Here is an 18195-nt window from a genome sequence, read left to right as displayed (position 1 = left end):
AATTGTATGTCCTTATCAATGCAGCAACTACCTGCCGATAGCCACCTTTGTTTTGCAAATGTGTCAATTAGTGGTACTCGCCCAATCCCCTTTTCAGATAGGGTTTCGCCTCTTCCGACACTTACACTCTCTGTTTATCAACACCAGCCCGAATCCTCTCCCTTAAACCTCAACTCTGCCTTACACTCATACGTTTGCTTTGTGCCTAAAAAACATTACATTTACACAGATCGTTGTAGACACGGAACACACATGAGAAGTATAATCTTTCAAAAAAATATATTAATATAATATATTTATAATATATGTATAATTCCTTACAAGCCTTTGCTATATAAAATCTTCAATGCAGACTTGAGCTGCAAGGGAGAGGTTTCAGGCTGGTAGTGATTAACACAGAGTATAAAAGTATAAAAAGTATAAAAGGGGCAAACGGCTGGCTAAATGGGAGATGGGTATGTGCACACATTTGCAAAATAAAGGCGACTATCTGATAAGGACATAAGATATTCCTTGCGTCTGTTTGGGGGAAGTCAGCTTTTAAGGGAGAATGAAAATTTTCTTAGGCTTTGGGAATTCTAGTGTTAAATGAAGATAAATGTATATATTTCTTTTTTTTACCATATTTCTCTTGTCTGATTACTTCTGCCATAGTTACTAAAGGGATGGATATAAGGCTTGAGTATGTCCTGCATTCAATAAAAACACAACCCCAGGAGCAAGTGTCCCCTGCTGGAGACAAAGGCTCATATTTTTGGTATAAAGGAAAATGCAGGAAAATCTAAGTCATATGAGAATGTTTCCAATTTTGGACTAAATGATCCTAATCTTGCGGTTGTAATCAGTGACCAAGTGTTTCATGTTTTTTTTTTCTTTTCCGATCTTGCCAGTGTCCATGTCGCTGTGTGGTGGTGTTTCTTTTGTACTCTAGGACATGCAGAGGGTAGAATAGTACAGAGATGCCAGTTCAGACCTATATGCAATCATCAGATTCAAATAGTTAACAGTTCACATACATGCAAGGACCATCCTTCCTACATTTACGACATGTGTACCTGTTGCAATGCCACACCTCTCTATTCTGTCGTTTCTATTACATTGAAAGGGCACCTGACACTGACTCAGTTTACTTTCCTGGGGTAAGAGGCTGTATTGGAACAGAAGCTTGTCGATGTTTCATCCTCCTTTTCTTTTTCCATCGCCTTTTCTAGTATGATGGGATGACGAAGTTCCTCTGCAAGGTGAGCCATGAACACTTTTCTTTTCTCAGTGGCCCCCATGCATGCCTTGCACAGTACATGTGCGTTGATCGCCGCCAGCATGTTGTAGCACACAGCAACTGGCCACCTGCATGTTCCTGCTTGCACTGAATAAACTCACGCCTTCTGGTGCACAATGTCAACGCAGCACAGAGAAAAAAAGAAAGAGACAAATATATGGGACATTGGGTATAAACTTATTGTACTTGTAAAAGTTAGCTTTCTTCAGTTTTATTCTCTCAATCACAATAGAAACCATAGCATAGAGAGAAGTGTGCACATTGCAACAGGTACACATGTCGTAAATATAGGAAGGATGGTCCTTGCGTATGTGTGAACTGTTAACATTTGAATCTGATGATTGCATATAGCGCTGAACTGACCTCTCTGCACTATTCCTTCCTCTGCATGTCCTGGAGTACAAAAGAAACACCACCATACAGCAACGTAGGCACTGGCAAGATCGGGAAAGAAAAAAAAAACAAAAAAAACACGTGAAACACTCGGTCACTGATTACAACTGCAAGATGTTATGCGATTGAATATGAATAATATGAATAATGTTGCATCCGTGCCACAATGTTTTCTGAAATGTACTATACAGGTCAAAAAATGAATAATTCCAAATATCATATATACCTATGTCTGTTTTTTTTTTTTCTTTTAACATCATAGACCATAAGGTGCATACTAATTCAGTGTGAGCAGGAACACTAAATAATACCGAATAAAAAAAAGAAATATATATTTTTTTTTAAAATAAGACATGCTTTTATTCAACATGTACTAAAAAGGAGAATTTGTTTTTTTTCCAGGAACGTCAGCAACTTGATTTTTTCATATACAAACTGTATTGTACGTGTGTGAATATATTATTGTGACTAAAAATAAAAGCATGGGGCGCTCATAATATATTTCACCTGTAATTTAAACAATTCTGAGCAGTTTTTTTTTAGTTAATTGACTTTTAGTTAAAATTTCCATAGAAAGAGTGATCGATAACATTAAATACTATTAAATCTTATCTACTCTATTAGACTATACTAATTTGAAATGTTTTGTAATTAAATCACTCTTATCATAGTTTTAAATTTGAGTGAAATTTTATTTCCTTTATAAAATAATGTATATATTATAGATACGAAATACTGTATATTATGAGCGCCCCATGTTTTTATTTTCAGTCACAATAATATATTCTCACACGTACAATACAGTTTGCATATGAAAAAATCAATTTTCTGACGTCCCTGGAAAAAAACTATTTTCTCCTTTTTAGTACATGTTAAATAAAAGCATTTAAAAAAAAAATTATTTATTTTTTATTTAACACTTTTTAGTCTTGGAAAAATGTTTAATCAATTATTTAACAAATTACTATTATTAATATATTTTTCTATATACATCAGCTATAAAATTTAAAAGAGTTTAGGTATTTGAAAATGCATTGTTTTATTAATCCTTTTATTTTTTTACAAAAAGAGTGTGATCCGAAAGCACTATGTCAATTTGTTTTCTTTCTGGTCCGACGAATATTTCCAATTCCTTTGGCAGTCCTGCTGTTTTATTGATATCAGTTGGGATGACATTTTCTATGTTGATGTTGTTGATGTTTCTGGCCACACCTACCTAATGATCTTGGGCCTTGATCTTAAATATTTCCGTACGCTGTTTCCTGAAGTGCTGCAATACTGCCTCGTTGTGTTCCTGTATGTGTTTGTTCATTGGATACATCCGTAGAGCCCTGTCTATTGTAAACTCGCCTATAGCTTTAGTGCTCACTCTTTTGTGAAGCTATAGTAGGTGTTCTCCGTGAAGTTCTCCAATTCTTACAGCATTGAGGATGTCAGCGAAGGTGGTGTCACCTTGTTGTCTCATATTTTGTTTCAATACCACCAGTGTGAAGAGTCTCCATATACAGTGCATCCAGAAAGTATTCACAGCGCATCACTTTTCCCACATTTTGTTATGTTACAGCCTTATTCCAAAATGGATTAAATTCATTTTTTTCCTCAGAATTCTACACACTACACCCCATAATGACAACGTGAAAAAAGTTTACTTAAGGTTTTTGCAAATTTATTAAAAATAAAAAAATTGAGAAAGCACATGTACAGAAGTATTCACAGCCTTTGCCATGAAGCTCCAAATTGAGCTCAGGTGCATCCTGTTTCCCCTAATCATCCTTAAGATATTTCTGCAGCTTCATTGGAGTCCACCTGTGGTAAATTCAGTTGATTGGACATGATTTGGAAAGGCACACACCTGTCTATATAAGGTCCCACAGTTGACAGTTCATGTCAGAGCACAAACCAAGCATGAAGTCAAAGGAATTGTCTGTAGACCTCCAAGACAGGATTGCCTTGAGGCACAAATCTGGGGAAGGTTACAAAAAAATTTCTGCTGCTTTGAAGGTCCCAATGACATCATCCGTTAAGTGGAAGAAGTTCGAAACCACCAGGACTCTTCATAGAGCTGGTTGGCCATCTAAACTGAGAGGGAGGAGAAGGGCCTTAGCCAGGGAGGTGACCAAGAACCCAATGGTCACTCTGTCAGAGCTCCAGAGGTCCTCTGTGGAGAAAGGAGAACCTTCCAGAAGGACAACCATCTCTGCAGCAATCCACCAATCAGGCCTGTATGGTAGAGTGGCCAGACGGAAGCCACTCCTTAGTAAAAGGCACATGGCAGCCCGCATGGAGTTTGTCTAAAGGCACCTGAAGGACTTTCAGACCATGAGAAACAAAATTCTCTGGTCTGATGAGACAAAGATTGAACTCTTTGGTGTGAATGCCAGGCATCACTTTTGGAGGAAACCATGCACCGCTCATCACCAGGCCAATACCATCCCTACAGTGAAGCATGGTGGTGGCAGCATCATGCTGTGAGGATGTTTTTCAGTGGCAGGAACTGGGAGACTAGTCAGGATAAAGGGAAAGATGACTGCAGCAATGTACAGAGACATCCTGGATGAAAACCTGCTCCAGAGCGCTCTTGACCTCAGACTGGGGCGATGGTTCATCTTTCAGCAGGACAACGACCATAAGCACACAGCCAAGATATCAAAGGAGTGGCTTCAGGACAACTCTGTGAATGTCCTTCAGTGGCCCAGCCAGAGCCCAGACTTAAATCCGATTGAACATCTCTGGAGAGATCTTAAAATGGCTGGGTACCGACGCTTCCCATCCAACCTGATGGAGCTTGAGGTGTGCTGCAAAGAGGAATGGGCGAAAGTGGCCAAGGATAGGTGTGCCAAGCTTGTGGCATCATATTCAAAAAGACTTGAGGCTGTAATTGCTGCCAAAGGTACATCGACAAAGTATTGAGCAAAGGCTGTGAATACTTATGTACATGTGATTTCTCAGTTTTTTTATTTTTAATAAATTTGCAAAAACCTCAAGTAAACTTTTTTCACGTTGTCATCATGGGGTGTTGTGTGTAGAATTCTGAGGAAAAAAATGAATTTAATCCATTTTGGAATAAGGCTGTAACATAACAAAATGTGGAAAAAGTGATGCGCTGTGAATACTTTCCGGATGTACTGTATGTATGGCAGGTTGTAATCTTGATGGTTGATTGAAGACTTGACATCCTCGAACTGGCGGAAGCTGCATCAGGTCTCTGAAGAGTAGTACATTTATACCACCAAAGATCTCATTGTTATTCTTCAGTTGCTTTAAGCGCGAGTCTATCATACATAGGATCTTGTATGGGACTATTGAGATTTCGTCTATGAAGAGGAATTGAATGTCCTTCTATTGGTGTCGCATTAATCTCAGATAGTTACTAGTCAGAAGTGGCAAGTTAACTATTTGTCCATCCTTCTGAACTGGTAATTTTAGCAAGCTATGTATCGTAGAGTGTCCAACTAATTAAAGGCAAATGACAATCCACAAAAAAGTCCTTGTCAGTACCTTTCAGATGTTTTACATGTCTTATTAGAATATCCATACCTGCATGAACAGCGCCTCCACATTTTCTATAAACTATCAGATATTATAATTGAAATATGTATTGCCATCCGAAATATGTATGCATACAGAATTTCAAGTCGATTATACAAAAGGAAGGGCTTCAGATTTGCAATGTATGATTCGTACTAGACATACAGAGCAAGGTTAAAAAAAAAAAAAAGATTTTAAGAAGGGTTTTTTGAATGTTGATTGATGAAAAGCACCCATGCTTTTATTTTACGAGTAATGTATGAGAGACTTATTTTAATTTTTAGTACACTTTTTAACTTAATATAAGCGTCATTTTTAAAAGGTATTTTTTATATATATATTATTTTCAACTTTTTAGTCTTGGGTTTGTTTTAATACAAATTTGTAATCAATATTTTAATACTTACCTTAATATTTCTATCCGTTACTAGCACCATCTATTGGTGAAATCTTGAAATAGTCTTCACATGAAAATTTCATTTCTTAATTAACATGGATTAATTGATCAATTAGTGAAACTGATTATTGATTCATGTATTGTCTTCGGGGATACATATGCATGCAAAATTTCAAGTCCTACTAGACATACAGAGCATGTTAAATAAAAGCATGTAATAATAATAATAAAATTTTTAAAAAATCTAGTGATGGTGAGATATGAAGAAGGCAGATTCACCAGCATTTGTGTGTAAGCTTTTATCCCTCCAGATCAGAGAATGTCCAGTTCCACTTCTTCAAATCACCACTCACATGTACTGTACAGTTACTCCCAGTTTCAAATAAAAACTAACAGCGTCAGATCCCTGAGTGAGGGACGGAAGTATGTAGCGTGATCGTGACTGAGAGAATAAAAGTGAAAAAAAATGGTAACTTTTACAATTCCTATAAATGTACACCATCTGCTACAGACGCAAATCAAATGTATGTGTGTACTGTATTATATTAACAATAAGAGCAGCTCACTCTTGAAAACAGCAAATATAGGAGGTAGTCGGGATCGAACCATGGACTCTTGATTACGGAAGCTGTTGTATCGTCCTTGAACCTTTTATGAAAGTGTTTATTTGATCTTTGGACTTCAGGCTTCACACATTATATAGTTTATGCCAACATTTTATCATTTACTACTAAAATATGAAAAAGTTTCTGTTTTAACAATGTGTTTACACAGATTATTGTAGAAACGAAACAAACATGAAATGCATGTGTTCCAAATGATCTATTATTTCCACTCTAAAACTCCAGCACTTCACTCCCAGATAATCAAACAAGGCATGCGCTGGGAGAACATTGTGCACGTTCTGTGGTGGTGGTGGATGGGATACCAGGCTGCTTGCTGCTTGTCTTTATTGGTACATTTACAAGACAAAAGATGCTGACGGAGAGGTGCGAACGGATTTAAGGTGGGCAGGATCTATGAGTTTTCTCGTAGGCTCTGGTAATTATAGTGTTAAGAAGTTCTACTATAAGTTATAGTTGCTGTTACTCAACTAAAATTTAATGAAGCAATATTAATTTTCAATCCTTAAAATGGTTGCATTTGTTTTAATTCTGCTGGTACTGTAGCTGAGTTCATTTTCTTTTGGATAAGAAGAAAATGCTAACCAGAAATACCACGTGTTTACCATTAAGCTTCGACATTACATGTATAAAATACAGTGAGTATGGACATGGTACGAAGATGTGAGAACACTTAAGTGTAGTAATGGCTGATTTTTTTATTCTTTTGTTCTTCTCATCAGTTGTATCTTGCATACTCATCAATTGTATCTCACTGTTGGTAGCTGAAGCATATCTGTTATGTGTGTGTGGTTTTTAGCCAACTTTTTTTTAAGAGGGAAGGTATCTCAAGATTATGGCACATATATTTTTAGTAGCACTGCAAACTTCCACATACTGGCACACTTTCAGTATTATGTATTTTTTTAATCTTACCATGCTAACTCAGGATACTTATTCTTTTATTTCTTTTGAATTTCAGAACCTGTTAAAGGTTAAAGTGCAAAAATGCATAATTCAGATTACCTGATCTAACGTTTGCTAACAAAAATGTGTTTGTCAACCTCATGCCAAGACGCCATAAACTTACTGACTGGGCTTCTTATACAAAACAGATTGCGTCACAAGTAAAGATAGTGCAAACAGAAGGAAGGTAGTTAAGTAGGGCTACAAGTTAACAAAAAAAACAGACCTAACAGAAAAATGCAGAAATATTAAACACTCTTACATGTATTTTCTTGTGTAATATGAAACATGACTATTTCATTTCTGAGGTTTATTTTTCATTTTAATTTAGTTTGACAAAGTTCAAATTTTGTAAACTTTTTGATTGTCTTTATTTACATGAGGTTATCTGAAAGCATCATGTGACCCTGAATGTTGCACTGGTGATGTTGCAGAGGTGACACTATAAATATAAATTGTTGATTGTACTGTCTGTCATTTCTTAGTAAATTTCCAACATTTGCAAATTCATAATATTGATCAAAAAATGCCCGGATACCCTGGTGGGATTGTCTTTATTGGGTACTGCTCTGTCTTTTCTGGGGAGGATGGCTTCCTTACTTTCTCAACAACTTTCTCAACAACTTTCTCATCACGATTTGACCCATGTTCCATTAATGTTTCCTCTTCTTGGCTGTTTTAATCCTTCACATAACCTATTTTAAAGAGCGATTTTGGTCTCTGCACATTACGTCTGTTTCATCTGTATTAACCATCAGCAATTACATAACAGGTAGGGCTATGTAAAGTGTTCCTTCCTACATGTCTATTTCTGTTTATCAATTTTTAGTTATTTAGTTTCCACACTTTTTTGTTTTGCTATTGCACAGTGGGTGACAGTTCCCATATATTTTCCTTTTTGTTATACCAGAGTCTATTATGTAATGATGGTCTTTGTTATTTGGAACTTTATTTGTCCCCAAGGGGAAATAAATAAATAAACAAATATAAACACAGACACACAGGTCTGAACATACACTAGAATGACTATAAAGCAAAAAATTAAAAAGAAAGAAAGCTGTCACAGACAGTCACAATAAGGCATTATACAATTGTATTGCTGTTGGTATCAAGGAGCCCCAGTAGCATTTCTTCTTCTGAATAATTTGTTGGCGATAGAAAATCACACTTGCTACCACAGAGTTACAGAAGATATGAAGGAAATCACATTCCACATTAAAGGAATGCAGACTGCAGTCTGCTAAGGAAAAACAGCCTGCTCTGCCCCTTCCTATATAGTTAATCTGCGTTCCGAGAACAGTCGATCCTGTGATTAATGTCGACCCTTAAGTAGTTGTAGGAATGGACCACCTTTACATCCACTCCTTGAATAGTCACCGGTCATAGAGGTTCTTTGGTGTGGCAAAAGTCAATAACCAGTTCCTTGGTTTTGTTGATGTTAAAATGCAGACAATTCTCTTTGCAATAAGTAACAAACTTTTCCACCTGACTCCTACACTCATAAGTGCAGAATCATCAAAGAACTGACATTACCTGCTATTACATTTAGAGTCTGAGGTGTACAGAATGAAGAGAAAAGGAGACAGGACTGTTTTTCTTGTGGTGATCCATATCAGAAACACAGTTCTTGAGTCTCACACACTTCAGTCTACCTGAAAGATTGTCCATTATCCAGTATACCATGGGCTCACCCACTTGCATATCTCTGAGTTTAACCCTTAACAAATATGATTGGATGCTGTTGAAGGCACTGGAGAATTTGAAAAACATAATCCTCACAGTACTGCCAGCCTTCTGCAGGTGAGAATAAGCCTTGTGCAGCAGACAGATAATTGCATCCTCCGCTCAAATCTTTGTCTGATAAGAAAACTGTAGTGTAGTGATAAGCAAACAGGTGGTTAATCACAAGAGGACTCATATAGCCCAGGACCAGTCTCTCAGAGGTCTTCATGATGTGAGATGTAAGTGCTACTGGTCTGAAATCATTAGGCAAAGAGGTGCCTATCTTCTTTGGAACAGGAACAACCCGGATGTTTTCCACAGCAGTGGCACTTTCGTAAGTTTGCACTATGTCTTACAAAGCAGACTGTTCCCTATTGTGTGTGATCTTGCTAGTATCTGTGCTCCATGTGTCCCCTAACATTCTGACAGGCTAAAAACAAATTGTTATTTAAAACTGCACTATAATACAAGAAAGTCAAGATAGTAAGTAAAAAAGACAATACAAGCACTTAGTAAGTACTGACAATACTAATACTTCATGAAATATGAATAACATTCAATAATTAATTTCTTTCTTAAAATTAAAATTAGTTAAATTACCAACTGATGAAATGTTACTGTGGTGGGTTAGCACCCTGCCCGGGATTGGTTCCTGCCTTGCGCCTTGTGTTGGCTGGGATTGGCTCCAGCAGACCCCCGTGACCCTGTGTTCGGATTCAACGGGTTGGAAAATGGATGGATGGATGGATGGATGGATGAAATGTTATTATTTTTCAGGATGCGTACTTCATGTCATGTAACATTTTCTAAACAAAAATTCAGCTGACTGGCACAACAAAAAACAAGTAATTTGTTATGTGCATCCAGTACAGTGAAGACATTCTGGACAGAAAAATACTCTAAGTTGAAAACTGGGAAAAAGCGACATAGTGATTAGTTACTGCAACTGCCTGAGAGCACTCGGAACTTAACTTTGATTGCTGGTTCATTCACTGAGTGAAGTCTGTGCATTTCCTCTGTGTCTTGTGTTCATGTGGAATTTTTTTTTAGTAAATCAGTGACTTTCTACATCCCAAAACTTCTTTGTTACATTGAGTACTGATACTAAACAGGCAGTGTACTGTGTGCTCTGTGACAGACTGGCTTCACATTACCAAGAAATGGGATATTTAACATTATCATTGCCATTGGCAGTGCTTCATCCTTCTGTGTACTTGAAGCTTTTTATGCCTTCTTTCCTGTTTCAGTCTACTTTTTCCTATACAAAATATTCATGCTAAGTGATTAAATGTATTAATAATATTAATAATATGATGATTGCATGATTAATATATGATTAAGAAACTAATTAAATTAACTGATCATAGAAAGTAAATTAAAAAATGAAATGTGTGCCAAGTATTTAATATATTTATTTTAGATTAACTGTATTTTCATTCTGTTTTGGACTAGTATCCTGTCCTGGTTTGTGCCTAGTAACACTTAAATTAAATCGGGTAACCACAGGCATGACCATAAATTGGAACAAGTACTGTATATTAAGGATAGATATGTATTATACAGTCAAAAATTAACATATCATTTAAGTTTGACTTGGTGACAAATTACTTTTCAAAGAGATGTCAACATATATACAGATACTGTAGAAATATTCTATCTCCCTGCTTCCTTTGAATCTGCATGGACCTACTATGAGGAATGTGTGAAATTTACTATTAATAAAAGAACAATTTTCCCCATTAACAACAAATATCAATGGTCTTTAATCATAAATTATTCACCAATTTGTGCTTAACACTAATGAAAAAAGAGCTGGCAATTAAGCACTCATAAACCTTAAATATGCCATATGCAATTCTGTCAAAACCATCCACACTAGCAGAATTCCTGTTATGCATCATAACTAGAATAACAGCTATTTTCCAAGTGTACCCAGGTTGTCACTTGCAACCCATCTTCTTCCTCCACTTTCCCCAGTCCTAGGCATCCTTTGGGGTGAAACCATTCTTTTAATATCATCTGACACCACCTCTAAGCACTGTTGGCCTCCCTCTTGGCTTTATCCTCTTACACCTCTTCGCCCATTCATTTTCTGCCTTAATCTTCACATGCCCAAACCACCTAAATATTATCCACATCATACAGTACTTATCACCTCTAGATCACGTCTTCCCTCAACTTGGCATTCAATTTCCATTCATTCTGTGATACTACATCTGATCATTTTTATCTCTATTCTTTCCAACTCTGTCTCTTGTTTCGGTTTCATCGGGCATGTTTCTCTCCCACATATCATACGACTCCTCACACTGCTGTTATGAATGAGGAACTTCTTCCTAAATTTCTTCCATGCATTTCTCATCCTGACTATCCCCCTTATGTGCCTGCACCTCTGTCTGCACTCCACATGTCGCCTAAGTAGCAGACCCCTTCTTTTTCTAAAACTCCATTGTACAGGATGAATAAAAAAAAGAAAGGAAATTAAAATATCTCCCCAAAAGCCCACCAAAATGCCCTTGCTTTTAAATATAATATCTTAATACAGAAACTCTCAGAGAAGCAATCTGCTAGTATGCAAATTACATAAATGGTAGCAGAGTGCTATAGATGTTAGTGCTGCTGCTGTATTTGAATCGTGGCCCAGTCACATGCCATGTCTGTGACAAAGATTTCTCCGGCTACTCTGGTCTTCTTGCCCCACACCAAAGATGTGTTACAATAAGCTGCAGCTGTATACTGGCCCTATATATGAAAGTGTTCCATCTAGGGACATACAGACTCGGCACCCTTGACCTTAAACTGTATAAAGCAGGCTTGGGAATGGATGGATGGATTGACAGATACTAAAGTCTAGTCCAACATCTGGTTCTGCTATGTAAATAAATACCTGCAAGTCCTACATGGTGATCCTGCTCAGTCTTTCTCTCGGTTACTGATGATTCACTTTCTCTGCTATCATATGGATGACTGAATGTTGTCAATCTTTCCATGTCTGAGTTCTTATTGCCAGCCTCCAATGTAGTATCATCACCCTGTGACTGGCTAATGGTTTTTACTTTAGAAACACTTCCAGAAGCATGTGTTACAGCCTTGCGACCACCATCAACTAAAGAGAAAGGAAACAAAAGTAAAACAAGCTGATATTAAAACACATTTTAATAAGACTTTTTTACCTTTAGTACCTCTAAACACACTGGTTTACTTTTATAAGAACTATGTGACTGTGTAAATACACATGTTGGGTACAAATGAAAACTGAATCCTAGAAAAGTTTACTTCAGTCAACCTTAAACTTAGTGGATTATAATATATTAACTGGAATACAACTTGTAGTTTTCTAGGAACAATATAGCACAGAAAGAATGGAGGAAAACATCTAAAATGTACACAAAGCACAAGCAAGGGACTAAAGAGAATATTTTAAAAAATGGCAGCAATCAACTGTCAAAATCTGTCAAAAAGTGTTTTTTTTTAATTTTATTAATTTTATTGCAATCATTCCATACAAATCAATCAATTTTTACAAAAAGTAGGATTAAGAACAAGTCGACCCCCACCCATGAGAGAGAGCAAGGCCAACGGAGTAAAACTTAAGGCTTGTAAACATACCTAAATTGATGAGTTTGATAAGCCAATAGAGATGAATGGAGAAGAAGAAGAAATGCAGAAATAATTGCTTCCTCTGTACTTTAAGAGCTTATTCTAAAATATTACTGATTAGATCCTGCCATGTTTTGAAAAAAATCTGTACAGATCCTCTAACTGAGTATTTGATTTTTTCCAATTTTCTAATTTCTTTTATAAAACATCGGTTTCCCACTGACTTAAAAGAGGTGAGTTAGGATTCTTCCAGTTTAGAAAAATCAGTCTGCGTGCCAAAAGTGTAGTGAATGCAATCACAGTTTGTTTGTCTTTCTCCGCTTTAAACCCATCTGAAAGAACCCCAAACACAGCAGTTAATGGGTTAGGAGGAATTGTGAGACCAAGGCTGTCTGAAAGGCACTTAAAAATTTTGGTCCAGAATGATTTTAATTTGGTGCAGGACCAAAACATGTGACCCAGTGAGGCTGGGACTTGATTGCAGCGTTCGCAGGTTGGATCTTGCCCTGGAAACATTTTGGAGAGTTTTAGGCAAGACAGATGTGCTCGATATGGTGGTAAAAAAGGTTTTTTTTTTACCACTTCTGCATACAGACTCAGAAAATTGCCCAATTTAATTGGATTGGAACACAGGATATTTATGGTTTATTCTCAACCAATATGGTTTTCAAAATAATTTTTATGTTTTCAAAAAATCCAATCAATTTATATAGCAGAGTTTTTTGACAAAAAAGTAAATTTCATCTTTTAAACTAATCTTATATAAATCTCTTAAGTTCGAGTAGCACCGATGGCTTCGGCCCCTGACTCAACCCATCAGCCCAAGTAATGCAATATATGATCATCACTGAAGAAACACATAGTAACAAGTGAACTAGCCTCTGATTAAAAAACCAAAGCACAGTTACTTCAGCCATTAGGGTTGAACAGAAATACACTATAAACCTCAGTAACAACATGCAACTAAATGTTGGAAAACAGAAAATCTAGTTTTAACTCTGCGCAATATGGCTATATATTGCCTTTGTACCATAATTGATTTATACTAAAAGGTCATACCTGTAATGTAAAGTGAGAGCAGGTTAGCTTTTCTGAATACATACTAAAGAGGAAAACATTAAAGTACTGCAAGTAAAAGTTATAATAAAATAAAATGAGAAATTATTCAACTTTTAACATTGTTCTATTCCCAACATATATGCATTTTGAGATAGGTGCAACTAAAAGCAGGTGAGAAGACCTTGTATTTTTCAACAGGTAGTAAATGGCCACTAGACACAAAAAGTTAGTAAAATGAATAAAACAGTGACACTCCATAGCTAGAGCAAAATATACCGTAAAATAAAGATAAGCTGATTTTTTCTTTTAGTTTGTGTTTTTTTTTTGTTTTCTTTATTTCTCAAGTCAATGGAATCTTGCTGTTTTCCATTAATGTATTTTGTTTTTTTAGAAAAACAAATACAGGTAGTTCCTGAGTTACAGACATCCGACATACGACTTATGAAGGGAGCTGCAGCTGCTCCTTCATCTGTCTGGGGGATGCGACGCAGGCTCCTCAGTAACTGCCGCTCAGTCATCTCCAGCCTGGTGACACTGCAAGCGGTGGCTGGAGGGGGATGGTTTTGCTGCTTGCGCAGTGTAGTGTCCCTCGGGCGACTCCTGTTGATTAATGGGGCAATGGGGACAGCACCCCATTCATTCTTAGTTGGCGACTCGGTGCACCGCAAGCACTCATATTTAGAACAGAGGCTTGATGGGGCAGAGGGGGGGTGGTTACTGCCCGCCCACCACACAGCCTTGCAGTGTCCCTTGAATGGCTGCCCCGTTCGTTTTCGGTGGGCAGCTGGTGATTCTGCAAGTGGTGACCGGGTTGTGGCTGTAGTAGTGTGCCTCAGGTGACTGCCTGTTGAAAGGGGGTGGTGGTGGACGATTCACTACCCATCTTTGGCCGCACCCTGTTCGTTCTTGGTGGGCTGACACTGCAGGCAGCATACTGTATACAAGTGGAGGTGACTGTGTGGTTGGTGGGTGGGTGGTGAACTGCCCCTCGCTGCCCCCATTCATTCTCAATAGCAAGCCTGCTTGTACTGTTACGTACATAGCAGAAAGTTGTCTCTCATCAGTACACCAGACGTACTGACGAGGGGTGCCTTCCTGCTATGATAACATGTACAGTGCTGTGCAGAAGAGCTCATCTTAACCTTTTGTCTTCACCCTTCAACAATGTCTCTGAAACACAAATCTGATGCAAGTGCTGGTGATACAGTAAAGAAGAGAAAATCCATCACCAATGAAAATAAAATTGAAATAATAAAAAGGTCAGAGAGAGGTGAAACTCCATCATTCACTGGCAGAGCACTTGGTTACAGTTGGTCAACAATAGCATTTATTAAAATAATGTACCTGTTCTGACTTACATACAAATTAAAACCTACAGTCCTTATCTCGTATGTAACCCGGGGACTGTCTGCACCATGAAAACAGCAATCATCTTCTGCCTAATTACAAATTTACTTTCACCTGACAGAGTGTCAGATATGTCTTATGGTCTGCACCTCCATTGTTTTTTACACAACCCTATTTGTACTAGTTTGAAGTACATAGTATCTTCAGACTGTTAATTTAAGTTCCTTTTACAATAAATTTGTCAATACACTCTGTTCAAGATCAACCGTGATATATTGTTTCATACCAATACATAGAGTGTGTTTAAGTGCGCACACAAAACCAGAATAAGGTGAGGAACCAAATTAAGTCAGAAATCTGGTGCCTTAAAAACTCCCATTTACATGTGTGAGTCCACTTATGGAGTTCCCCTTTGGCAAAATGCTGCAATGTCATTAAACTGTGTAGAAAAGAGTTAAATGTTCCTTATTGGCTACTGTTAATTTGAAAACAAACATATAGCCTATGTCTTTCAAACAGTGTGGGGAACTTTACTTTTAAAAGTAACTTAGTTTACATTACTCATTACTTACAAAAAACTAACTAAATATGTTATATAGTTACTTACTGTCCTATAAACTGTAATGCATTACAAACAGTGCGTTACTTTTTCTTCCTTTGTATGTAAAACTACATATGACTGGACAGCATATGTTATTAAATCCTAAGTTTGTTTATCACCTTTCGGGAAACTGACCAAAAACAAAGCTAAACGCTTTAATTTTCTTTGTTTTATAAATAAGCTTAGTATTTCATGTAAGTAAACAACATCCATTCCCGACCGATTTTTGAAATCTTGTGACAGATTATTTCAATCAAGAGAAGGGTTAATGTTATTACCCGAGCATTTGCCTTAGGAAAATGGTCTTTGTGCAGACTTCCAATGTTGTCTATCTGTGGCTGCTGACAGTGTGTGGGAAGCTAACACATGCAAAGGCTAACAGAGTGCAAAAGACTTGCACAGACTACAAAATCCTTAAGGGTTAAGGCCTACACAGCCAGACAGCCAGGTTACTTGTGGAGAAATCTACATCTGTTAATCAGGTTGCTCAGAGACCAAAAATCTGTGACAAATATTTTTCCTGATGTTTGTTTTTTTTGTTGAGAAAAATAAAGGAGCAATAATACTATTCAAAAATCATTAACAATCACTTTTAAAATATCCAGTACAGTGATGTCTTATGTCCTGATAGCAAATGGTGTTTCATTAATTAGGTAAGCCAAGCAATAAAACAAACAAAAAAAAATCAACTCACAATTTTGACAGAAAGCCTCATCTGAACTGTCAGCACATTGGACTGTTCCATCACAGGCAAATGTGATATCAATACAGCAGCCATCATCACACATGAACTTGTAACGTGAACAAAGACCTGTACAAGCTAATAAAAATACAGCAGTTCAATATAACCACAAAAAAAGTATGTGACTTCAAGTAAATGGCAGAAATTACAAACTCATCATTACAAAATTTTACAGAGACAGTTTACAGCCCTGTTTCCAAGAAGAGATGCAGTGCAAAATGTGTACTAACATGTTAGATAGCATTCCAACTTTTTTGGAAATGGGGTTATACATAATAATTCACTTATGTGCAGGCTCTTATTATTCATCATTCATTTTCTGGACTTACTTGTCCAATGCATGGTAGAAGAAAGTTAGCTAGTGCAAGACTTGAACAATTAAGGCTGCACAATTACTCACAGACCCGCACTCACATATAAGAGACCAGTTTAAAGTTACTGATCAAATTAACACATTCATACATGGAATGTAAATGATTGTTAGCAGCCATACAACCTGCGCTTCAGAACAGGAAATCTACCTGAAGCTAAGTATGATGGGAGACCATTTAAGAAAAGGTTGATTTACTGCTGGCAGAGGTGTTGGATAGGCCAGCAGGAGGCGCTTACCATTTGGTCTATGTGCAGATTCCAATCCCCCAGTGCAGTGACAAGGGACAATGGGCAATAAATAAGGCACCATCCTTCAGATGAGACATAAAACCAAAGTTCTGACTCTCTGTGGGTATCTTTTGAAAGGAGTAGGGTTTATCCCAATGTCCTGGCCTTTTCCATTCTGGCTTATTCCATTCTAACTATCTCTCTTTCTCATCCCTTCACCATCTAATAGCTAATGTGTGGTGAGTATATTGGTGCAATAATGGCTGCCATCACATCGTCCAGGTGGTTGCTACACATTGGTGACAATTGAAGTGGTTCCCCTCTTTCTATGTAAAGCATTATGAGTAGCGAGAATAGCGCTATATAAATGCAATTAATTTATATTATCATTATGTAGGAGCAAATCCTAGAGAAGCGTAAATGGGAAAGTAAAAGTAAAAACAAAAATAAAACTAGTTTTGGTAATTTTGATTTTCACCACACCAGTCTTGCATAATGTACATACAATTGCAGATATTTATTAGATATTATTTTAAAGCATGCAGTCATAATATTAGTTTAGAGAAGAGAGTTGATTCATGTGCAAGTAACCCTCACTTCTGGTATTGGAATCAGTGGATTTCAACAACCATTTCAGATTTCAGTCAACTTTCCTTTCTTGAACTGAGAGTGAAATAACAAATCCTTCTCATTCCTCACTGAACTTGTGCTGTGGATTTCATTGGCTATCAGTGATGGATGTCCCGCATATTCTCAGTGACTGATAGCTTTCACCAACTTTAAAGTTAAATTAAAACATGCCACATTTACAGTAAGTGGTCACAAAATTAGAGTCACCCTCATGCTTCACATTCAGTCAGTATTTAGACAGGAAAAAATGCTAAGGAATGCTTTATATACTTAAGAAGGTAGGAATTTCAGCAATTTTAATCTTATTTTAAACAGATATTGCTTACTTGTTTAATTGCTCACAGCACTGTTGCAGTGACAGAATAAGCATACTTATCTATTCTCTGGTGTTTAATGTGAGATGTTAGATTATATCCAGTGTTATTAATGTTGTCTTTAATTGCTTTAATTCCTATTGCATTCCTTTTAATATTTGTGAAGCATTTTTAGTATTGGAAAAGTGCAATATAAATAAAATGTATCATCATTATTAGGTGAATGATCTGAGATGTTAAGAACAGGTGTTCAGTATTAATTTAAACGATATGTCGGTGGAAATGCACAGTATGTGGAAATATTTTCATCTCTATTTCTGCAATTGTTGTTATTAGCACAGTTAAATTCAATTCAACTAGTGACTTCAACAGTATTTCAAAAAATAATCAAATTAAGAAAAAAAAATAGACTTTC

General features: G+C 36.8%; 1 protein-coding gene across 2 annotated transcripts in view; it reads right to left on the bottom strand.

The window, feature by feature from the left end:
• The window catches only part of lrp11 (low density lipoprotein receptor-related protein 11), a 61725-nt gene that overhangs the window by 22082 nt on the left and 21448 nt on the right, over positions 1–18195 (bottom strand). The window contains exons 4-5 of one of the 2 annotated variants that reach the window (XM_039747502.1): positions 16189–16314; positions 11775–11993 (exon numbers count right to left, since the gene is read on the bottom strand). In XM_039747502.1, the coding sequence (XP_039603436.1) occupies positions 11775–11993; positions 16189–16314 (345 nt within the window). The remainder of the gene's footprint in view (positions 1–11774; positions 11994–16188; positions 16315–18195) is intronic. The other variant, XM_039747503.1, reaches the window with a different exon arrangement.

The sequence above is a fragment of the Polypterus senegalus genome, chromosome 3 (assembly GCF_016835505.1).
Source record: "Polypterus senegalus isolate Bchr_013 chromosome 3, ASM1683550v1, whole genome shotgun sequence".
NCBI lineage: Eukaryota > Metazoa > Chordata > Cladistia > Polypteriformes > Polypteridae > Polypterus > Polypterus senegalus.
Note: the sequence above shows the minus strand (reverse complement) of the source record. Positions and strands in the feature narration are given on the sequence as shown.